This window comes from Hemitrygon akajei, chromosome 18 (genome assembly GCF_048418815.1).
Source record: "Hemitrygon akajei chromosome 18, sHemAka1.3, whole genome shotgun sequence".
Lineage (NCBI taxonomy): Eukaryota > Metazoa > Chordata > Chondrichthyes > Myliobatiformes > Dasyatidae > Hemitrygon > Hemitrygon akajei.
This window is the reverse complement of record NC_133141.1, coordinates 68,568,498-68,593,801: the sequence shown is the minus strand read 5'-3', so window position 1 is coordinate 68,593,801 and position 25,304 is coordinate 68,568,498. Positions and strand designations below refer to the sequence as shown.

Here is a 25,304-nt window from a genome sequence, read left to right as displayed (position 1 = left end):
TTTTCATCCCCTGGCATACACAATGCTTCAATGGACATATACTACTTTAAGCATTGTAAAGCATTGGAGCTGAATTAGGCCTCTTGTCCCATTGAGTCCACTCCACCATTCAATCATGGCTGATTTATTATCTCTCTCAGCCCCATTCTTCTGCCTACTCCTTATAACCTTTGACACCCTAACTAATCAAGAACCTATCAACCTCTGCTTTAAGTAAACACAATAACTTGTCCTCCACAGCTGCATGTGGCAACAAATTAGACAGATTCACCATCTGGCTAAAGAAATTCCTGTCATGCTCCTGATTGTTAATCCCCTGTCTTGCTCCTAATCTCCCTTGATTATGTCTTGATTCCAATCGTTAATTTCCCATTTGCTGCTAATTTGCTTGATGACAGCAAGTCTGGTCTCCATGAAGAACTGCAGTATAAGAACTGTGGCATCACAACCACAGGTTGCCAGTTCGTTGGTCTATTCCTCTGTGATAACTTTGTTTCCTGACCACTTAGAACCATTAGTTCTAAGTTCAGCTCCAGTTTCAAGATATTCCATGAAAACCCCATCTCTGTGTAAGATTCCTCCTGTTTGCTGTTTAACATTCATGTCTGTGCTAGCATCCCCAACTCAATCCCTGTGTCTGTGTCCTGCACTTGGGTTCTCCTCAGTTGCTCTGTGCAACAATTCCTCCTCATCTCTGTTCCAAAAGGATGTCCTTTTATTCTGAGACTGTGCCCTCTGGTCCTAGACTCCCCCACTATAGGAAACATCCTCTCCACATCCACTCTATCTGTGCCCTCTGGTCCTAGACTCCCCCACTATAGGAAACATCCTCTCCACATACACTCTATCTGTGTCCTCTGGTCCTAGACTCCCCACTACTGGAAACATCCTCTCCACATCCACTCTATCTGTGCCCTCTGGTCCTAGACTCCCCCACTATAGGAAACATCCTCTCTACATACACTCTATCTGTGTCCTCTGGTCCTAGACTCCCCACTATTGGAAACATCCTCTCCACATCCACTCTATCTGTGCCCTCTGGTCCTAGTCTCCCCCACTATAGGAAACATCTTGTCCACATCCACTCATCTCACCCTTTCAATAATTGATGAAATTCCCCTTCATTTTCCTAAACTCCAGCAAGTACAGGCCCAGAGCCATCAACCACTCCTAATATGTTAATAGGATCATTCTCATGAACCTCCTCTGGACCCTCTCCAATGCCAACACATCCTTTCTTAGAGAAGGGACCCAAAACTGCTCACAATACTCCATGCAGTCTGAGCAATGCTTTATAAAACTTCCGCATTACATCCTTGCTTTATATTCTCGAAATGAATGCTAGCATAGCATTTGCCTTCCACCTGCTCCAATGTTTCACCTCAGAGACTGAAGAATCAGCTTGCTAAAACAGAAGAAAGAAAACTGGAAAAAACTACTCGGCCCCTCAAACCTTCTCCGCCATTTAACAATATCATGACCTCAGTACCACAGAGAAGGCATGGCAGTGGCTCTACTTCCTTAGAAGTTTGTGCAGATTCAGCAAGTCATCTAAAACCATGACAAACTTCTGTGGATGCACAGTGGAGAGTATCCTGACTGGTTGCATCACAGTCTGGTATGGAAATGCCAATCCCAATGAAAAATCTCACAAATTAGTGGATACAGCCTAGTCCATCACAGGTAAAGCCCTCATCACCACTGAGCAAACCTACACGGAGCGCTGTCATAAGACAGCAGCGTCCATCATCAAGGAACCCCACCATAAAAAACCATGCTCACTTCTCATTGCTAACATTGGGCAGGGAATACAGAAGCCTCAGGACCCTCACCACCAGGTTCAAGAACAGTTACTGTCCTACAACCATCAGGCTCCTGATCAAGTGTGAATAACTTCACTCACCTCAACTGATTCCACGACCTATGGACTCACATTCATGGACTGTACAGCTCATGTTCTCAGCATTATTTATTTATTATTATTTTGTACCTTTTTGTATTTGCACAGTTTGTCTTCTTTTTCGCATTGATTGTTTGTCAGTGTTTGTTTAGAATAGAATAGAACTTCATTGTCATTGCTCAAGACAATGGGATTGTGGTTTAAGCATAGTTTTTCATTGATTTCTATTGTATTTCTTGTTCTACTGTGAATGCCTGCAAGAAAATAAATCTCAGAGCAGTATATGGTGACATATACATACTTTGATGATGCATTTACTTTGAACTTTGATACTCATTGATTCCTGCACAATCCAAAAACATCAATCTCTGTTTTGAACTCAATCAATGGGTCTCCATGACCCTTTAGAGTTGGGAATTCCAAAGCTCCATCATCTTCTGAAGGAAGAAATTTCTCTGCATTTTTGTGCTAAATTTACAGCACCATATTTTAAGAACTGAAGGCCTTAATTCTTATTTCTCATTCCTTTCATAAGTACATTGACAGTCACAGAAAAAGTGCAGGCAGACTAATAAGATGCAAGGTCCATGAAGAGGTTGATTGGGAGATCACAAGTTCATCTTATCGTACTAGGAGACTGTACAATAGTCTTGTAATAGTGAGTTTGATTCTGCTCTTAAGCTTGGTGGTACATGTTTTCAGGCTTTTACATCCGGGAATGAAAGGGTTAACATATGAGGTGTGTTTGATGGCTCTCGACTTGTGCTCACTGGCGTTTAGAATAATGAGGAGGGATCTCATTGAAACTTATCGAATATTGAAAAGTTTAGATGGAGTGGGCGTGGAGAGGATGTTTCCTATAGTGGAGGAATCTAGGACCAGAGGGCACAGCCCTAGAATACAAGGATGTCCCTCTACGACAGGGGTTCCCAGCCTATTTTATGCCATTGACCAATGCCATTGAAACCCAGGTTGGGAATCCCTGCTTGAGAACAAAAATGAAGAGGGACTTCCTCATCCAGAGGATAGTGAATCTATGGAATCCATTGCCACAGACAGCTATGGAGGCAAAGTCACTCCATGATGAAATGGCAGATCATCTTGATGAGCCAGATGGTCTGATTCTGCTCTTCTGTCTTATGCTCTTATGGTCTCTTCAGCCATTGAAAAATACCCTTGTAGAACCCTGGAACTGTTTTGGACTTTTTGATACCTTCTAAACTCTAGACAATGGAATAGTCTCTCATGGGGTGGCACAGTACTATAGCAGTTAGTGCAACACTTTACAGTACAAGCTTTAAGGTCAAGGTTCAATTCCTGCTACTGTCTTTAAGGAATACTCTCCATGGCTGCATGGCTTTCCTCCAGGTGCTCTGGTTTCCTCCCATATTCCACAGACCTACAAGTTAGGGTCCATGAGTTGTTGTTTCTTTTCATGTCTTGTAATGCATCAGGTGGCATTTTTTGCCATTTTCTTAGCACTTGTTGTTTATTAAGAGGCCAAATTGCTAGCTCGATGCTCAACCCAGCACAGATGGAAAGTGTGCAAGAAGCCAGCTGGATTCGAACCTGAGACCATCAGCCTCAATGGTCTGGTGCTGATGCTACCACACCACCAGCTGGCTATCAGAGTTGTCGGCATGATAATTCGGCACTAGAAGCATGGCCACACTTGTAGGATGCCCCCAGCACACCTTGGACCGTGTTGGGTGTTGACGCAATCAATGCACTTCACTGTATGTTTCGAAGAGACAAATAAAGCTAATATTCTTTAATCTTTAAATCTCTCTCCTCTTACAACATGCCTGCCATGCCAAGAACTGGCCAGTGAATCTGCATTGAACTTTCTCTTTAGCAAGTATGTACACTTCTTTGGATAAGGAAACAAAATTTACACACAACACTCCACCTCTTGCCTAATCTCAAACAAGAGAAAATCTGCAGATGCTGGAAATCCAAGCAACACACACAAAATGCTGGAGCAACTCAGCAGGCCAGGCAGGATGCAAAGTCTTTATTTCTCCAGTCCTGCTGAAGGGTCTTGGCCTGAACCGTTGACTGTACTCTTTTTCATAGATGCTGCCTGGCCTGCTGAGTTGCTCCAGCATTTTGTGTGTGATACCTCTGGTCTAACTGAGGTTCAATATAATTGATTTGATATGTCAGCAAATTTCTACAAATGTCTCTTGGAAAATATTCTGACTGGTTGCATCACTGCCTGGTATGGTGGCTCCAATGTACAGGATTGGAAAAAGCTTCAGAGGGTTGTAAACTCAGCCAGCTCCATCACAGGCACAACTCTCCCCACTACTGAGGACATCTTCACAATGATGCCTCAAGAAGGCGGCATCCATCATTAAGGACCATCACCACCCAGGACATGCCCACTTCTCATTACTATCATCAAGGAAGCGGAACAGGATCCTGAAGACCCACACTCAATATTTTAGGAACAGCTTCTTCCACTCTGCCATCAGATTTCTGAACAGACAATGAACCCATGAACACTTCCAAACTATTTTGCTCAATTTTTGCACTACTTTTTTTTAATATATTCCTTAATGTAATTTATAGTCATTTTTTAATGTTTTGCACTGCAATGTTGATGCAAAACAAAAGATTTCACAATAATAAACTTGATTATGATTTTTGTTTCTTGCACTCAGATCCTCTCAACAAGCCATTTACCTTCCTAATTGCTTTCAGGTACGCTTTCAGTGACTTGTGTCCAAGGACACCCTGGTCCTTTCAACATCCAACTACCCATTCACTCACCATTTTAAAACACTTAGCATTTTTGATTTCTCTCCTGAAGTCAATAATCTTGCATCTTCCACATCGTCATCAATCAGCAAGCATGCATTCAGTGGCAATTTTATGAGATATAGGAGTGGAACCCGGTGTGGTCTTCTGCTGCTGTAGCCCATCCACTTCATGATTCGATGTGTTGTGCATTCAGAGATGCTCTCATGCATACCACTGTTGTAACACACGGTTGTTTGAGTTACTGTCACTTTCCTGTCAGCTTGAACCAGTCTGGCCGTTCTCCTCTGACCTCTCTCATTGACAAAGCAACAACTGGATTTTTGTCTTTGTTTTTCATACCATTCACTGTAAACTCCAGGGACTGTTGTGTGTGCAAATCCCAAGAAATCAGCAGTTTCTTAGATACTCAACCCACCCCATCTGGCACCAACAATCATTCCATCATCAAAGTCACTGAGATCACATTTCTTCACAATTCTGATGTTTGATCTGAACAACAACTGAACCTCTTAACCATGTCGGCATGCTTTTATGCATCAAGTTGCTGCCACACGGCTGATTAGATATTTGCATTAATGAGCAAGTGTACAGGTGTACCTAATAATGTGGCCATTCAGTGTATATTTGGTCCCCTCAGCCAAATTGTTGATGCAGACTGCAAAGAGTTAGGTCTGTCGGCTGAGAATGATGATTTTCTTCATAAACACAAGAGATTCTGCTGATGCTGGAAATCTAGAGGAATTCAGCAGGTCAGAGTGCCATGTTAGTGTAGCAGTTCGGCGTTCAATTCCTCAATAAGAAGAATGTATGTCCTTCCTGTGTGTGTGGGGCTTTCTTCCGGGTGCTCTGGTTTCCTCCCGCAGTCCAATGATGTGGTGGTTAGTAGTTTAATTAGTCATTGGAAATTGGTGCATGATTAAGCTCGGGTTAAATAGGTGGGATGCTGTGCAGTGTGGCTCAAAGGATCAGAAGGGTCTGTTCAGTGCTTATCTCTAAATAAATAAACTTCTGAATAGGAATAAACAGGCAATGCCTCAAGATGTCAAATATCTACAACACGCTGGAGGAACTCAGCAGGTCGGGCAGCATCCATGGAAACGAGCAGTCAACGTTTCAGGCCGAGACCCTTTGTCAGGACTTGTCCTGAAATGTTGACTGCTCGTTTCCACAGATGCTGTTCGACCTGCTGAGTTCCTCCAGTGTGTTGTACGTGTTGCTTTGACCACAACATCTGCAGTGTACTTTGTGTCAAATATTTATTCCTCCTCTTCACAAATGCTGCCTGACCTGCTGAGCTTCTCCTGCACTTTGTGTGCGATCCTTTCACTGCCTCAAAGTGTCCCTCAAAGACCTCAACATCAATCCCATTAACTGGGAATCGCTTGCTCTGGACCGCCCATCCTGGTGGAGCAGGACCACTAAAGGAGCGTATGCAGCAGAAATCAGACGCACCGCAGAGGCTCAGAGGAAACGCGCCGCGCGCAAGGCTCGAGCTACCTCCTCTTCCACTGCAGCACCTACCCTCATGTGTCCCACATGTGGGCGAGCTTTCAGGGCCCGGATTGGCCTCACCAGTCACCTCCGGACCCACAGTCTCAAACCCTCCACCTGACAGAAGTTGTGGTCGTCTTCGACTCCGAAGGACGAACAACAACAACATATTCTTTGTATCTATGAAACAATTCTCAATCCATTCAAATAATTTACACCAGTTGCACATGTTCTCCTCATCTACTTGACCAGATATTTCCTCAATGATTAATCAACTCTTTCATAAATCGAAATTGACTTTCCTCAGTCATTTTATTTCTTTCCAAATGCTTGGCATACACTCAGTGGCCACTTTATTAGGTACAACTGCTTGTTAATGAAAATATCTAATCAGCCAATCATGTGGCAGCAACTCAATGCATAAAAGCATAGTCAAGAGCAATGGCTCCTAAAGTGGGTAATATCATCCCCCCCAGGGCAGTGGGGTTTCTAAGGGTAAAGGGGGTGTTGGGGGGCAAGGGGGCAGTTGAAAGATTATAGGTTTAATTAATAAATGAATTACTTATTATAAGCATTTGATGCTCAGTGCCTCGTAATTGATTACAATGGTCTCATGCTAACCCACCGTTCTCTTAGACTTTGCTTGAAGTGCTTTATAGTTGTTGAAAATCAATGTGATACTTCTGTATTTGGCATATCACAAGAAAGCTGAACTGAAGAAATCATGTTATTTCTGAGCACAGCCCGCGCATTATTGCTGTTCAGTACTGTAGTATAGAGTTATGTAGCTAGTATAATATCCATGCTTTAATCATGCAGTGAATCAATTCCTATGAATTAGGGTATGGCGTCCAATGCCCTTTTGAATGGTCTTGACTGCATTTCTCTAGTCCATGGGTCAACCGAGATTTTGTTGCCCCACTTTATGTACTTTCAGGCAGAGAGTCAGGTTTTGATGATGTCATAACTTATTGACTGAAATGCTTAAGGTTGAACTTAAACAATAGGCGATTGACCATGGTCGTTAATCCATAATAAAAATGGCAGAAGACCAAATGAGAAAGAGGTGTAGACAGTAGAGTTTGGAGTATCTGAATATGGATTTATACCAGAACCAATCAACCAACAGCAGCCAATGTGTCTGCTGTGTGAAAAAGGTTTCTTCAAATGTGGCAATGAAACCATCCAGGCTGCTTGAACACTGAAGAGAATACACTCTGATAAAGCAAACAAGAACTTGACTTATTTCAGTCACTTTGTGAAAACTTTCAGAAATGAAAAGCAATTCAAAACATGTTTGCCAGCATTTATCAACAAAACAGTGCTCCATACAACATTTCATTGCTCATCGTGAAATCTGGAAAGTCCTGTACAATTGGAGAAGAACTGATTCTGCCAGCAGTAAGAGAGGTTCTGAGTACTGTTTTGCATAAACACCAGACCAAAAAATTAAACCAATTCTGCTCAGCAACAACTCTGTTCAAAGATGAATCAATGAAATATCTAAGAATATGGAAGACACATTGTACAATTTGCCCTGCAGTTGGATGAGGTTAAGATTAAGATTGAGGATGAGATTATACAAGGCATTGGTAAGGCAGAATTTGGAGTATTGTGTACAGTTCTGGTCACCGAATTATAGGAAAGATGTCAACAAAATAGAGAGGGTACAGGGGAGATTTACTAGAATGTTACCTGGGTTTCAGCACCTAAGTTACAGAGAAAGGTTGAACAAATTAGGTCTTTATTCTTTGGAGCATAGAAGGTTGAGGGGGGACTTGATAGAGGTATTTAAAATTATGAGGGGGATAGATAGAGTTGACGTTGATAGGCTTTTTCCATTGAGAGTAGGGGAGATTCAAACAAGAGGACATGAGTTGAGAGGGGGCAAAAGTTTAAGGGTAACACTAGGGGGAATTTCTTTACTCAGAGAGTGGTAGCTGTGTGGAACGAGCTTCCAGTAGAAGTGGTAGAGGCAGGTTCAATATTGTCTTTTAAAGTAAAATTGGATATGTATATGGACAGGAAAGGAATGGAACATTATGGGCTGAGTGCAGGTCGGTGGGACTAGGTGAAAGTAAATGTTCGGCATGGACTAGAAGGGCCGAGATGGCCTATTTCGATGCTGTAATTGTTATATGGTTATATGAGTGAGGCAACAAATCTTTGCTTCTTGGTTATGTAGACTCCATAAAAGATGAACGCATGGTTCAAGAGTTGTTATTTACAAGGGGACTAGAAACGGACACAAAGCCAATATTTGGGGCTATTGAGCAATTTTTCAAAGATAAAGACATTCTGCTCACCACCAATGACAGGATGCCACCATGGGGTTATTGCTTTCTTGAAAAAAAAGCTGTACCTAACATACTTACCTCTCACTGTGTAATTCAGACAATATCTTGTCGCAAAAAGAACCTAAGTCATCAGCTGCACAATTCGTTTAACTACTGTTATCACAGAGGTAAATAAAATCAAGTCCCATGTTCTCAATTCTTGACAAATTTGAGAGCTTTGTATTGAGAATGATAAGCAGTTTGAACACTTGCTGTTCCACACAGAAGTCAGATGTTTCTCCAAAGGAAACTGCTTGATATTTTATGCATTTTTTGAAACTGATAAAATTCTTTGAAAACTCGAATGCTTCATTCAGTAATTAATTTAATAATATTAGGTAGGACATTGCTTATTTGTCAGAATTATTTGAAAAGTTTAAAGAAGTAAGTCTTCAATTGCAAGGAAATTACGTGAATCTGGAACACTTGTAATGAGGAATTAACAGGAAGGATAGAGGAAGAACTGCTCTCAGTACAAAATGACTTGGAGTTGAAGCCAAGGTTCAAAAAAATCATATCGGGATTTTCGGCTGTAGAAAGAAATCTCTGAAATCTCTACCCTGCACTGTGGAAAAAGATCAAGATGTTCTTTTTGCCTGTCCAACATCATATTTATTGATGTGTGGTTTCAGAGCAGTTGCCCAAATTCTTTCAAAGCAACAAAACAAACTACAAATTACTGAACCTGGGGGATCTGAGACGCCTTCTGAGTGACATTCAGCCTGATGTTGAGAAGCTGATATCACTGCACCAAGCCCATCCATTTCATTGAAATATGTAAAAGCAATGAACTAGTGAATAGTTGGACACTAATGTATACTCTAAAAATTGTTCATGAAAATAGTTTTTACTCTAATTAAATAAAAAATGATTTTATTCGTAGCTTTAAATAGACTTGAATAATATTTGCAGTTATTTATCACTGCTTTGATTTTGCAGTTCCTATTTTCTTTCATTGTGCACCATAAATCAAAATTTATTATAGTTTTTATGTATTAGTCAGAAAGGGAGCTGGGGTGCTGGGGATGTGGTCTGGGAGACAAGGGGCAGTAATGTAACACAGTTTGGGAACTACTCCAAGCGTTTCAATTGTTGTTCAGACCAAAACTCAGAATGGGGAAGAAATGTGATCTTAGTGACTTTTGACTGTGGAATGATTATTGGTGGTTTGAGTATCTCAGAAACTGCTGATCCCCTGGAATTTTCACACACAACAATTTTGAAAATTTACAGAAAATAGTGTGAAAAACAAAAACAAAACAAAAAATCCAGTGAGTGGCAGTACTGTGGGTGAAAATGCCTTGTTAATGAGAGGTCAGAGGATAATGGCCAGACTGGTCCATGCTGATGAAAGGTGACAGTTACTCAAATTAACACGCATTCAAATAGCAGGTGTACAGAAGAACTTCTCTGAATACATAACATTTATTTATTTATTGAGATACAGTGTGAAATAGGCCCTTCCGGCCCTTTGAGCAGTGTTGTCCAACAACCACCGATTTAATCCTAGCCTGAACATAGGACAATTCCCAATGATCAATTAACCTACCAACTGGTACAGCTTTGGACTGTGGGAGGAAACCGAGGCACCCGGAGGAAACGCACACGGTCCCAGAGAGAACGTACAAACTCCTCACAAACAGCAGCGGGAATTGAACCTGGGTCACAAGCATTGTAAAGTGTTGTGCTACCAACCACATTACCTTGTCAAACCTTAAAGTGGATGGGCTTCAGCAGCAGAAAACCACACCAGATTCCACTGCTGTACCTCATAAAGTGGCCAGTGAGTGTACTCAACTTCCACTATCTGGCTTACAAGTCAGTTCTCTACCTTTTCTAGTCTCCTTTCTTAAGCAGCAGCATCACGTTCTTTCACTCTAATCTGTGTTGGGTTTGGAAGTAAGAGGGGAGTTTGTGAAGTCTTGTTCCTGATAGAACTACATTGTCCTTTAATTCAGTGCCATCTCTGTGTCTGGAACAGCCATTGCCTTTCGTGCCCCTGGCATGTGGACCTTGAATTCATTGACACCACACACACCCTCACCCTCCCACCTAATCCTTGCCCTCGAGTTGTAACCACTCACCTCTGCTCCATGTGCTCCAGCCTGGTAAGTGGGCGAGTGGGTCACACACTCCTTCGCAGCTTCCAGTAGCCAGGCTGCTCTGTGGTTCGGCAGGCAGGAGGCACGTTTCTATGGGGCAAGGCAGACAGTGACAGTTTGTGCCGAGAGCCTGGGTGGGCCAGCGGGTTGCATGGCTGAACACTCGCTAAGCAAGTGCAAGGACATCGCAGCAGTGATGGTGTGCTGCTGGGGTCTGACCACACCTATGAGAGCCCTTTATTGAATGTGTAATGGAGTAGGAGGTGGAGCTATGTTTCTACCAAAGGAGAAGTAGAGCACTCCTTCCCTCCGCTAGCCTGCAGGTCACCCTTGGGCAAGGTGTAGCACCTGCTCAGCCCCTTGCCCGATTAGGGTCATGTGAAGCCACAGGAGCAGGTGGTGGACGGTCGTACGAGCAGCCGGTGCAGATCACAAGTCCTGATTATGTGACCACTGACGCCAGGCAGACAATCTCTGAAGAGTATTGATAATGCCAAACCACTTCTGTAGAAAAATTTGCCAAAAACAACATGATCAAAGACCATGATCGCCTACGTCAGGGACACGGCACATAATGATGATGATGGAGAAGGGAGAGGTCCTTCATAGGTGTGATTACAGCAGAGAAACACACCACCAGTGATGCAATGTTCTTCTTATTCTATGGGTTCTATGAGGTCCATTGCAATCTGTTGTAATTTGCCTGCAATGTACTGCTGCCGCAAAGCAACAAATTTCACAACATGCGTCAGTGATAATAAACCTGATTCTGATTCTGGATACACTCACAATTACTCTTGATTCCCATAGAATAAAGACTCTATGTACAGAGGTCCATCTGCCACATGAATTTAGCATTTAAGAGTTCACTTTGGACATAAGATATAGGAATAGAATTAGGCCATTTGGCTCGTTGAGTCTGCTCTGCCGTTCCATCATGGCTGATTTATTATCCCTCTCAACTCCATTCTCCAGCCTTCTTCCCATAGCCTTTGACACCCTGACTAATCATGGTCTGTGGCAATGAATTCACCACCCTCTGGCTAAAGAAATTCCTTCTCTAAATGGATGTCCCTCAATTCTGAGGCTGTACCCTCTGGTTCTAGACTCCCCCACTATAGAAAACATCCTCTCCACTTCTACTCCAACTAGACCTTTCAATATTCAATAGGTTTCAATGAGATGCCTCCTCATTCTTCTAAACTCCAGTGAGAACAGGCCCAGAGCCATCAAAATGTTCCCCTTTCATTCCCAGGATCATTCTCATGAACCTCCTCTGGATCCTCTCCAATGCCAGCACATCCTTTCTTAGATAAGGGGCCTAAAACTACTCAAAATATTCCAAGTGTAGTCTAAACAATGCCTTAGAAAGCCTCAGCATTATGTCCTTGCTTTTGTATTCTAGTTCTCCTGAAATGAATGCTAACATCTGCTCTCACTACAGACTGTATCAAGAGGAAAAGAAGGATAAAAGCAAAGTTTCACATTGGTATTGTCCAATCCGACTCTGCCTGGTTCTGCTTTCCTTTTGAATCTCAGGGTTGTATCTGGTGTCATATATGTACTTTGATAATTAATTGACTTTGAACTTTGAACTTAGAAATCAGTGAACCCTAGCAACTTTGGAGAAATTTTCTGGCAGTTGTGCCTAGGCAGATGGAGTTCGTCGGTCATGGATAACAGCTCATCTTGGAGAAGGAAAACTCTGATCTCAAACTTCCACTGCCTTGCAGCTTTACCCACTCATGGGGAAGGCTTCAGGGGTAAATCTCAAGAAAGGAGCTGGAGTTGGAGTAAGGCATTCCTATGATGAATTCAACACTGACTGGCAGCTCTTGCGACGCCACTGGTGCCAAACTGCGTCGGTGTCCTTTGCATTCATCAGCTGCGTGGAGAGGGGGGAGCCTGCTACATGGGCAACAGCTTGCTCTCCATATTAAAATTCCCTGGCTTGAGTACTGGCTTGCATTTTGACTGACGCATGCAGCTACAAAGTAACATCAGTGGTTGACTCCGACCTCAATAGAGTGTGTACCATGGCACGGCTAGTAGAGCTGCTCCAGTGACCCAGATTTCAATCCCGACCTAAGTGTGGAGTTAGCACCTTCTCCCTAAAATTGCCTGGGCTGAAGTTTCCTCAGGTGCGCAGGTTATTGGCCACTGTAAAATTGTCCCTAGTGTGTAGATGACTGGTGCAACATGGGGGAGTGGCAAATGGGACTGTGAAATATAGGCTTACAAGGATAATCCCCAGAATGAAAGGGTTAATGTATTTGGAGTGTTTGGTGGCACTGGGGCTGTATCTCTGGAGCTTAAAAGACTTGTGGGCATGTTATGTTGGCGTCAAAATCTGTGGTGACACTTGAGGGCTTCCTCCAGAACATTCTTAGGTTGTTGGTTGTTAATGCAAATGTTGAATTTCACTGTATGTTTCAATGTACATGTAATAAATAAATAAATCTGAATCTGAATCTGGGCAGGGAGGAGCACTGGGGGGAAATCTCATTGAAACATACTGAATATTGAAAGAATGGACGTGGAGAGGATGTTTCCCATAGTGGGAGATTCTAGGACCAGAGGGTCCAGCTTCAGAATACACGAATGACCGTATATAACAGAGATGAGGAGGAATTTCTTTAGCCAGAGGATGGTGAATCGGTGGAATTCAATGCCACAGACAGCTTTGGAGGCTAAGTCATGGGTATATTTAAAGATGAAGTTGATAGGTTCTTGATTAATCGGGGCATCAAAGGTTACGGGGAAAAGGCAGGAGAATGTTGAGAGAGATAATAAATCAATCATGATGGAATGGTGGAGCAGACTCAATGGACTGAATGGCCTGGTTCTGCTCCTATGTCTTATGGTCTAGTTGCTACAGGAATACGGCAGGTCAGGCAGCATCTGTGGAAAGGAAGAAACAGTCAACATTTTGGGTCGAGACCCTTCATCAGGACTGGAAAGGGAGAGGGCAGAAACCAGAATCTTCTGGCTAGAAAAATTAACTCTGTTTTTCTCTCTCAGTAGATGCTGTCTAACAAGCTGAATATTTGTTCATGGCATCTTGATATTCAGTGCTGTGTGAGAAAAGCACTTTGTAAGCTTAACATACACAAAATGCTGGAAGATCTCAGCAAGTTAGGCAGCATCTATAGAGGAGAAAGGTCTCATCAGAACAGGAAAGGAAGGGAACAGAAGCCAGAATAAGAAGGTGGGGGAGGGGGAGGAGTACAAGCTGGCAGGTGATAGGTCAGAACAGGTGAGGGGGAAGGTGCGTTAGTAGGGGATGACAGAAGGTAGGAGGTAGGAGCTGTCTGACATGCTGAGTTCCTCCAGCATCTCATGTATGTTGCTCATGAACCAGAAAGAGGAAGTTAGTGAATTGCTGTAACCGAACTCGGTAATTGTTGGCAGAAGGACTTAAGCAAGAGGGAAGGGAGCAATTAGCCTTTTTCTTTGTTTTCAGGGGCTTTGTACAGACCACTGTGGAATTGACAACACCAAGGAGAGAACTTTGGACACAACCAACTTGGACGACAGGACTGAAATGCTCAGAAGGAATTGGCCAATGAGATCATTCATGCATAAAAATGATGATCTGATTTGTATTGACTCATTGAAGTCAGTGACTGAGAGGTTTTTGATGTTACTCAAACAGAATATGTGATAAATAGGGGCAGAAGTGTCACAAATTAAACACATTTCTCTTAAAGAAAGAAAGAGTTTTGAGCCAAACTCAAACAGCAGGGAGAAAAAGGAACTGGTGATTAGTTTAAGTAGGTTTTGTAGAGATAGAAGCAGTGATGTTGAGTTCCCCAGTGGATTTCTGCACTGGCAATGAATTTCTCCCCTATTTTCAAGAGGAGAACGAGATAAACAGTGTGTGATCAAACACCAATTTCTCAGGAATCCTCAGCTGACACAGGGAAAACTATTGACTTTAGTCAGCTTCACTTGCCCAAAGCTGGATTCTACCCCCGAGAAGCCCAATGGATAGAAAGACAACTGGGCAAATTGTCCCTAAACAATGCAAATTATATTAATGAATTATCAGGGATAGGAAATCAGGCTGAATCCGAAGAAACGGCCCTTCTGAAGGGGTGCCACAGTAGCACAGCAGTTAGCGCAACACTATTATGCCTTGGGGCATCAGAGTTTAGAGTTCAATTCTGGCGCCATCAGTAAGGAGATGATATGTTCTTCCCGTGACTGTGTGGGTTTCCTCCAGGTGCTTTGGTTTCCTCCCATAGTTCAAAGACATACCGGTTATTAGGTTAATTGCTCATTGTAAATTGTCACTGAAGGACAGAAGAGGTTCAAGGGTTGAATGGGTCAACTGTTATAAGAATGAACCTCTGTGAACCACTGCTTCAGATGTACATCCAATTCTGGGCACCAGTCTTTGGGAAGGATTGGAAGGCCTCACAGAGAATGCAGGAAAAGTTTACCAGAATGGCCACAAAAATGAGAGACTTCCGGTACCTGCAGAAGTTAGAGAGCTCAAGATTAATCTCAAAGCAGAGATGAGGAGGAATTTCTATAGCCAGGCAGTGGTGGATCTGTGGAATTCATTGCCACAGACAGCTGTGGAGGCCAAGTCTTTGGGTATATTTACAGCAGAGTTTGATAAGTTCTTGATTCGTAAGGGTGTCAAAGGTTATGGGGAGTAGGCAGGAGAATGCGGTTGAGAGGAAAGATAAATCAGCCATGATCGAATGATTTTGGTGGTGGGGTGGAGATAAGCCAAAGAGAGTGCAAGACTCTCCTTCCCTCCGCCAGCCTGCAGGTCACCCTTGGGCAAGGTGTAGCACCTGCTTAGACCCCCACCCTCATTCTTGGTCTTGTAAAGCCATGGGAGCAGGTGGTGGATGATCATATGAGCAGCTGGTGCACATACAAGTCTTGGTTATACAACCACTGAAGCCAGACAGAATATTTCTGAAGAGTATTGATAATGGCTGGGGTCACACTGGCCAGAAGGCAATGGCAAGCCACTTCTGTAGAAAAATTTTCAAAGAACAATCATGGTCATGGAAAGACCATGATTGTCTTTGTTTTATGACATGGCAGATGATCAATGAATGAATGATCGAATGGTGGAGCAGACTTGATGCCAAACGGCATACTTATGCTCCTATGTCTTATGGTCGCATTGTTGGGCGAGATTGTACGAAGAATGAGAATGGACCCAAGGTGGGATATGGGAGTCCATTGATGTGTACAGAACAGTTCAGAAAGAGGTTGGAATTACCCATCCCTTGGTCTAATCAATGGCTTTGCCCTTGAAACAGAAGGTGTGAATGGCTAGCGTCTGGCTCACAGTTTTATGGCAGTACAGAGATTTATACTGAAGTTGCAAAGGGTCTAAACAGAGCACCTGAAGGAAACCAGTACGGTTACGGGGAGAACTTCTGAACTCCTTACAGATAGCGGAGGGAATCGTACCCTAATCTTATAGCTGCACTAACCACTATGCTACTGTCCCACCAAGACTTAAATATGAAAAAAAAAACAGGGCTACAGGAAAGCGATGAAGCCATGATCTGAGTAGATTGCTCCTTACAAAACATGGGCTCAAGGGGTCAAATGGCACCTCTGCTGCACTTTTCTTATGGATTCTATTAGCTGGAGTAGAGGTAGTCTGCTAGGTTTGTCTGTTAAGAATATAAGCAGTGGGTTGCACCTGAGTTCCTGCCATTTTGCTCCCATCTTAGCTCAACACTCCCTGCCCTAACCCACACCTCTATGTTTCTTGTCCAAAGGGTTGGCTGCTCAGCTTCATAATTTGAATATTTCACAAGCAAGGGTGACATCTGCAAGAATGGTTCCTACTCCTCTTATTTCCTCACCTTCATCTACAACAGGAGTTCCCAACCTTTTTTATACCATGAACTAATACCATTAAGCAAGGGGTCCTTGCACCCCAGGTTGGGAACCCCTGATCTAGAACATAGCAAACAGGTACATTAAAAATTTCTCATGTTCAACAATCTTTCAGTTCAAATAGCTGGCACGTATTTAGTGTCCACACCACACAAACGTTGCTGGCAATATCAAAAAGCCACGTTATTTTACCCCACATTCCAATTTCCCCAGTCAATTCCACGAAGCGTAGGTGCTCACAAAACAAAAGGTATCAGCTCAAAAGAAAGTAAATTGATGTTGGACCTGGAGTATAGGTCACCAAGTATAAGCCAGTGTCTAATGCAAGGCATGGCTTAAAGTCCAAGATTTGATAGAAACTGGTACAGTGATGACTACAGTTATGTGCATTGGACCTGGAGTCTTAGAGATTGTTGACATTACCCCACCACAACATCCCATGAGTGAACCAAGGTTGACTTGGCAGATGACTTTATACTTCAGTTCAATACCCCATGAGACTAAGTCCAATAAGAAATCATGAATTAGAGAGCTTTGAATCCAAATTGTTGCTGAAAAAGTTTGGAGGCAAGAAAGCATTCAAATGTTGAATGACACCTTGTGACTGCTAAGCCCATTCATATCACAAACATAACTGCAGAGAATCATCACTGTATCAAAGCTGAACATAAACCAGACCTTAGGGGATCCATTCAATACACACAGACAAACACAGAAACCAATTAGCAACTCAACTGAATGCAAACAAGAGGCCTCCAGCACTACAGAGCAGAGTGACGATGACAAAGCAAAGAGTTGGCAACATATAACCACAGAAACATTTGAGAGTTCCTTACACAATGAATGTTTGCAACAACATAAACAGCGAGCTACCAAACGTTACCAATTCTAAAGAAACAATCATTTCAATGGTGGGAAGTTCAGCTGCAGTACAGTAGTCAGTACAGCAAACAGCATAATTACAAAGAAGGTACACAGCTCTTCTACTTTCTTAGATGTTCACGCAGATTCAGTATCACATACGGGAGGAGATTGAAAATCTGACTGAGGGGTGCCACAACAACAACCTCTTACTCAGTGTCAGCGAGACCAAGGAGCTGATTATTGACTTCAGGAGAAGGAAACCAGAGGTCCAGGAGCCAGTCCTCATCGGGGGATCAGAGGTGGAGAGGGTTAGCAACTTTAAATTCCCTGGAGGAATTGTCTGGGCCCAGCACCTAAGAGCAATTATGAGGAAAGTACGGCAGCACCTCTACTTCCTTCAGAGTTTGCAGAGATTCAGAATGACACCTAAAAGTTTGACAAGTTATAGAAGCGTAGTGGAGAGTATATTGACTGGCTGCATCATGGCCTGATATGGAAACACCAATGCTCTCGTATGGAAAATCCTGCAAAAAGTAGTGGATGTGGCCCAGTCTATGATGGGTAAAGCCTTCCCCACCACTGAGCACAACTACACAAAATGGTGCCGCAGGAAAGCAGCATCCATCATCAGGGACCCCTCCACCAAGGACATGCTCTCTTCTCACTGCTGCCATCAGGAAGCCTCAGAACTCACACCACCAGCTTCAGGAACAGTTATTACCCCTCAACCATCAGGCCCTTGAACCAAAGGGGATAACTTCACTCAACTTGGTTTGCCCCATTATTGAAATATTCCCACAATCTATGGACTTACTTTCAAGGACTCTTCATCTCATGTTCTTAATATTTATTGTCTATTTATTAGTATTATATTTTTGTATTTGCACATTGTTTTGTCTTTTGCACACTGGTGAATGCCAAAGTTGGTACAATCTTTCATTGATTCTGTTATGGTTATTATTCTATGGATTTATTGAGTATCCCTGCAAGAAAATGAACCTCAGTATTGTATATGGTAACATATATGTACTTTGTTAATAAATTTACTATGAACTTTGAAAACTTTGACAAACTTCTATAGATGCACAGTGGACAGTATCCTGACTAGTTGCATCATGGCCTATATGGTAACTCCAATGCCCAGGAACAAGAAATTCTACAAAAAAGTAGTGGATACAACCCAGTCTATCATTGGTAAAGCCCTCCCCACCACTGAGCACATCTCCAAGGAACACTGCTGCAAGAAAGCAGCATCCATGCTCTCTTCTCGCTGCTGCCATTGTGAAGGAGGTACTGGAGCTTTAGGACGCTGAACCACCAAGTTCAAGAACATTTATTACCTTTCAACTACCAGGCTCCTGAACCTGCTTGGATAACTTCACTCACCCCAACAATGAACTGAGTCTACAACCTATGGACTCACTTTGAAGGACTCTACAACTCATGTTCTCAGTAATATTTGTTTACTTATGTATTCATTATTTGGACAGTTGTCTTCATTTGAAAAATTGTTTATCATTGATTCTATTGCATTTCTCTGTTCTACTCTAAAGTTCACAAGAAAATGAATCACAGGGCAGTATATGATGACATACATACTTTGATGATAAATTTGCTCTTAACTTTGAACAATGTCCATCATGTACCATCTATCTCCCAGTTGTAGCAGTGTGATCACTCGGGTCAAGGATGATATTCTCCTAAGAAGTTAATCCCTTAATGGAGAATGCCTGTGCATGACTTTGTGTAAAGTGGAGAGGGTGATGTGGGCACCCATCACATGGTCCTTGACAGATTGGGGTCAGGGTTAGGGTCCAACTGCATGGGATGCTGCAGCCTTCCTCCACCTTCACTGCCGTTATGATGTGTCATTATCCTCTGCCAGCTCCACTGGTGAAGCCTTGGCTGAATCGCAATTTGTATGGAACCTCCCCCTTGACCTTACCGCCACGGGGGAGCCTATCAGGAGCTAAACTCCAGACAGCATCGCTCTTGGGAATTTAGGAACTCACAAGGCTCTCCACACAACAAGGTGACGATCCTCAGAAGAGGAGATAGACTACTACTTTCCAGTCACTGCCGTGACTACCAGGCAACAGAGAGGAGCTTTGTGAGATGGTGGGATGGGGGTGAAGCTCAGCGTTGCAGAGCAGAGAAAAAAATTTCAACAAGCTGCAACAAGGTAAAGAATCCCACATCCTGTTCATTTTGAGAAGAGGTTTAATCTGAGGAATTATCCATTTGCTCACTCCCAGACCTGCATTGCATTAATATTGTAGGAATAGCTTTTTCCCCTCTGCCATCAGATTTTTTAATGGGCAATGAACCTCAATATTTTTATTACTCTTTTTGCATGACTTATTTAAGACCATAAGATATAGGAGCAGAATTAGGCCATTTCATCATGGTTGATACATTTCCCTCTCAGCCCCATTCTGCTGCCATCTCACAGTAACCCTTCATTCCTTGACTAATCAAGAATCTATCAACCTCTGCCTTAAATATACCCAATGACTTGGCCTCCACAGCCGCATAACAACAGATTTCATGACAAATGCCAGTGATATTAAACCTGATGTTGATTCTGTATCACCTTCATAAAGGCCACACAAAACACTAAACTGAGGCTCACGCCTCCTTCTATAACTGGCACTATAATCAGTGAAATGCTATGAAACATTATGATGACTTTGCATACAATGGCTTTTGATTTATTTTGCTCTTCCTTGTAAAAATTGTGTATAATGTATTGTGGTGCTCCAGTGGCGTGGTCGACAGCTTGTCCCAGCATTTCAGCAGTCCTTGCTACTTTATTGTTCTTGTTTTAAAATTCATTCATGGAATTATGGTGGGATGTTCAAGTTCATTTATTGTTACATTTTAGCTTGGGTTATACAGTTGTTCCCTGTGTGTTTGTGTATCACCCCGACAATAACCGGGGTGTCTGTGTGTAACTGAGTGGTCATTGTGCTTGTCGCAATAAAAACGGCAGTGGAGATAAATGAGGTTTTCTCGTCTGTCATCGTGGACCAAATGCTCGCCACAGTTTATTTAAGGACAGGCCCTTCAGCCCACAGCGTAGTGCCAAACTGATTAAATTAGTAATCAAATGCCTAACTAAACTAATCCCTTCTGCCAACGGTCATATCCTTTCATTCTCAGTGCATTCATGTGCCTATCTAAGAGTCTCTGTTGTATTTGACTACATCACCCAGAACAGTTATCAGAATACCAATCAGGTTTAATATCACTGGCATATGTTGTGAAATTTGTTGTAATGCAGCAGCAGAACTTTGCAATACGTAATAATAAAAAAACTGTAATATAAAGTAAAATTAAATAAGAAGTGCAAAAAGAGAAAAAAAAGTAGTGAGCTGGAGTTCATGGGTTCGATGTCTGTTCAGAAATCAGATGGTAGAGGCGAAGAATCTATTTGTGAGTCATTTGTGTTTCTTCAGGCTCTTGTACCTCCTCCCTGATGGTAGCAATGAGAATAGGGCTTGCCTGGGTGATGGGGGTCCTTAATCATGGATGCCACCTTTTTGAGGCATCGCTCCTTAAAGATGTCCAGGATGCTGGGGAGGCCAGTGCCCATGATGGAGCTGACTGAGTTTACATCTTTTTGCAGCTTGTATCGATCCTGTGCAATGCCCTCCCCCACCACTTCATACTAGACGGCGATGTAGCCAGTTAGAATGCTCTCCATGGTACACCTGTAGAAATTTACGAGTGTCTTTGTGACATGCCAAATCTCCTTGAACTCCTAATGAAATATAGCCGCTTATTACCCTTCAACCATTGGGCTCCTGAACCGGTGTGAATAACTTCACTCACTGCAATAATTGAACTGATTCCACACTTTCAAGGCTCTACAACTCATGTTCTCAATATTATTTATTTACTTTTGTTATAATTTTTTCATTTTGTCTTCTTTTGCATATTGGTTGTTTGTTAGTCTTTGTTTATGTTAGTTTTCTTAAATAAATTCCATTGTATTTCTTTATTTTTCTGTGAGTGCCTGCAAGAGAATGAATCTCAAGGTAGTATACGGTGACATTTTCGCACTTCATTAATAAATTTACTTTGAGTTTTGCAGGAAGCTCATTCCAGGCACCCACCACTCTCTATGTTTAAAATAAAAAGCCCCATGCATCTCTTTTGAACTTACCACCCTCTCACCTTAAATTCATGCCCTCTAGATTTAGAAATTTTGATCCTGGGGTAAAGATACCATCTGTGCACTCTATCTATGCATCTCATAACCTTATACACTTCTATCAGGTACCCCCTCAGCCTCTGCTGCTCCAGAGAAAACAACACAAGTTTGCCCAGCCTCCTCTTAAAGTGCACACTTTCTAATCGAGGCAGTATTTATAATTTCTCTTCTGAATGTTCTGCATCTCATGTTATGCCTGTGATGCAGCTGTGAATAAATTTCTCATTCCAACTGTGCATAACATGTAGTTGTGCGTATGACGGAAAACTCAACTTTGAAGAATAGTGGTGTTCTCACTTAAGACCATGGAGCAAAATAAGGCCATTCAGCCCATTGAGTCTGGTCCGCTATTCCATCATGATTGATTTATTATCTCTCTGAACTGTAACACCCTGGCTAATCTAGAACCTATCAACCTCTGCATTAAATATATTCAATAACTTGGCCTCCACAGCCATCTGAGGCAATGAATTCCGCAGATTCACCATACCCTGGCAAAAGAAATCCCTTCTCATCTCTGTTCTGAAGGGATGTCCTTTTATTCTGAGGCCGTGCTCTCAGATCCTAGATACAGTGGATGAGCCAAATAGACTTGCAGGTGAAGTGTTGCCTCACCTGAAAAGATTGTTTTGTTCCCTGAATGGCAGTGAGGGAGGTGGTGTTGGGACGGGAGTAGCACTTGTCCTGCTTGCAGGGCTAACTCACCAGGAGACAAGATCAATTTAACTCACTTTTCTGTCTAAACCTTTAGTGGGTCGGAGTTGAATTCCCTGCCCTCGGTGTACTTCAGTTGACCTTCTGTTCATTTTTCTTTTGAGCAGTTGTGTTTACAGCATTTGAGAGAACGAGAAGTGTGTAAAGGTTGCATGGATGTCAGTTCTGAGCATTGTACTTTGAACTCCACTGCCTTATGGAAGAAGAGTTCTTTTCCCTTTGAGGTCACTGGTGTAGGTGCATGCACAGAGCCGTCTTTATGACAAGCTCACACTCTGTGTTACAAAAGACACCAGCCAATACTACAAGCCAGTGTCTGACATAAATAGGTGTTGTGAAGGTTTAATTAGTGCAGAAGCTGTCTAATAATTCAGAGGGTAAGGGACTGGGAACATGACACAGGAACACAAAATGAAGAGAGAGGAAAATAAATTGCTTTTTGTTAAAATAATGATTGGATAATTAATACTGTCTGCACATTGGAAGGAAGGAACAATTTTTAATTATTCTCTTTCGAAAGCAGCAATGAAGAGTAATTTAAATGACAAGAAACCTCGACTGTATTAAACAGATCTGGAAGTTTTTTTTTGTCTTACAAGGTCAGTCTCCCATAACATCTACAAAGGCTGTCAAAGCACATGACATCGAACAATCAAAGTGTAAAGGGAGAAAGAGTGAGAGTAAAAGGAAGCTGCATTTATTTGTGGTTCAGATATCTTGAAGGAGAGGCATAGAATTACACACTCAGTGGTCACTTTATTATGTACACCTCCACACTTGCTCATTAATGCAAATATCTAATCAGCTAATCATGTAGCAGCAATTTAATGTATAAAAGCATGCAGACATGATCAAGAGATTCAGTTGTTGTTCAGACCAAACATTAGAATGGAGAAGAAGAGTGACCTTAACCATGGAATAATTGTCGGTGCCAGATTGGGTGGTTTATATATCTTAGAAACTGCTGATCTCCTGGGAGGGACGAATGGACAAGGGAGCGATCCCTGCAGAAAGCAGAAAGTGGGGGGGGGGGGGAGGGAAAGATGTGCTTGGTGGAGGGATCCCAATGAGATGTTTGTCCCTCTCCCTTCTGGCACTTATCTTTGCAAATGGAACAAGTGCCACACTTGCCTCTACACCACTTCCCTCACTACCATCCAGGGCCCTGAACAGTCCTTCCAGGTGAGGAGATACCTCACCTGTGAGTCTGTGGGGGTCCCTTACTGTGTTCAGTGCTCCTGGTGTAGCCTCATGTATATCAATGGGACCTGATGTAGATTGGGAGACCGCTTTGCCATCCATCAGAAGAAGCAAGATCTCCCAGTAGCCACCCATTTTAATTGCACTTCCCGTTCCCATTCCGATATGTCCCTCCATGGCCTCCTCCACTGTTGTGATGAGGCCACACTTAGTTCGGAGGAACAACACCTCATATTCTGTCTGGGTAGCCTCCAACCTGATGGCATGAACATCGATTTCTCGAACTTCTGGTAATGCCCCCCCGCCCTTTCTTCATTTCCCAATCCCTTATCTCACCAATCAACTTCCCAGTTCTTTACTTCATCCTCCCCCTCCAGGTTTCACCTATCAGCTGGCAGTTCTCTCTCCCCTCCCCCCACCTTTCAAATCTACTCCTCAGCTTTTTATCTCCAGTCCTGCCAAAGGGTTTCAGCTCGAAACATCAACTGTACTTTCTTCCATAGATGCTGCCTGATCTGCTGAGTTCCTCCAGCATTTTGTGTGTTGCTAGGATTTCCAGCATCTGCAGACTTCCTCTTGTTTCTAAGTTTTAAAGAATGGTGTGAAAAACAAAAAAAAACCATCCAGTGCGTGGCAGTTCTGTGAGCGAAAGTGTCTTGTTAATGAGGGAGGTCAGAGGAGAATGGCCAGACTGGTTCAAGCTGACAGGAAGGTGACTGTAACTCAAATATGCACACGTTACAACAGTGGTGTGGAGAAGAGCGTTTCTGAATGCACAACAGGTTGAACCTTGAAGTGGATGGGTTACAGCAGCAGAAGACCACAAACATACACTCAGTGACCACTTTATTAGGTACAGGAGGTAACTAATAATGTAGCCACTGAGTGTAGAGTTTTAGGTGCCAATAACCACCATTACCCCTGAGTTGCACACAATCAAATTTCACCACACTCTCTCAGGTTACACCACATGTGTCCTATTACAGACATTCCTTTTGTGCACTCCTTTGTTCAGCTTCCTTAATAACTTAAAATACACTTACTGCTTGCTCCTTGAGAAAGGTCTTCAACTAAGATATTAAATCTGAAACTTAAAAATAAATTGCAGATGTTGGAAATCTGAAATAAAACAGAAAAGGCTGGAAATACTCAGCAGGTCAGGCAGCATCTGTGGGAAGAACACGGTAACAAAGCAATAGTGCATCACTTCACAGCACCAGCAGCCACCAATCAGGGCTCTATTCCCACTGCTGCCTGGAAGGAATTTGTACGTTCCCTGTGACAGTGTGGGTTTTCTATAGGTGCTCTTGTCTACACCCACATTACAAAGTTGTGCCCTACTGTGCAAAAGTCTCAGGCACATGTAAAAAAATTCTGTAAAGTGAAGATGCTTTCAAAAATATTTGGTGTGACCATCCTTTGCCTTAAAAACTGCCTCAATTCTCTTCTGTACACAGTCACAGATAAACACAGAGCGCAAACTGGCTCTGTGGCCCATCTAGTCAGTGCCAAACCATTTAAACTGCCTAGTTCCATCAACCTGCACCTGGACCACAGCTGTCTACACCCTTACCAGCCATGTACCTGTTTAAACATCTCTGAAACATTGCAGTCAAAATCATATCCACCACTTGCGCTGGCAGCTCGTTCCACACTCTCACCACCCTCTGAGTAAAGAAGTTTCCTCTCATGTTCCCTTAAACTTTTTACCTTTCACCCTTAACCCATGACCTCTAGTTATAGTCCCACCCAACCTCACTGCCATACAATTTTATAAGGAAATCGTCTGGTAGGTTGTTCCGAGCATCCTGGAAAACTTGTCACAGTTCTTCTGC

General features: G+C 42.7%; 1 protein-coding gene across 7 annotated transcripts in view; it reads right to left on the bottom strand.

The window, feature by feature from the left end:
- srcin1a (SRC kinase signaling inhibitor 1a) overlaps positions 1-25,304 on the bottom strand; it is a 616,941-nt gene that overhangs the window by 485,819 nt on the left and 105,818 nt on the right. For all 7 annotated transcript variants that reach the window (XM_073071787.1, XM_073071788.1, XM_073071783.1 and 4 more), the window contains exon 2: positions 10,578-10,685. In XM_073071787.1, the coding sequence (XP_072927888.1) occupies positions 10,578-10,685 (108 nt within the window). The remainder of the gene's footprint in view (positions 1-10,577; positions 10,686-25,304) is intronic.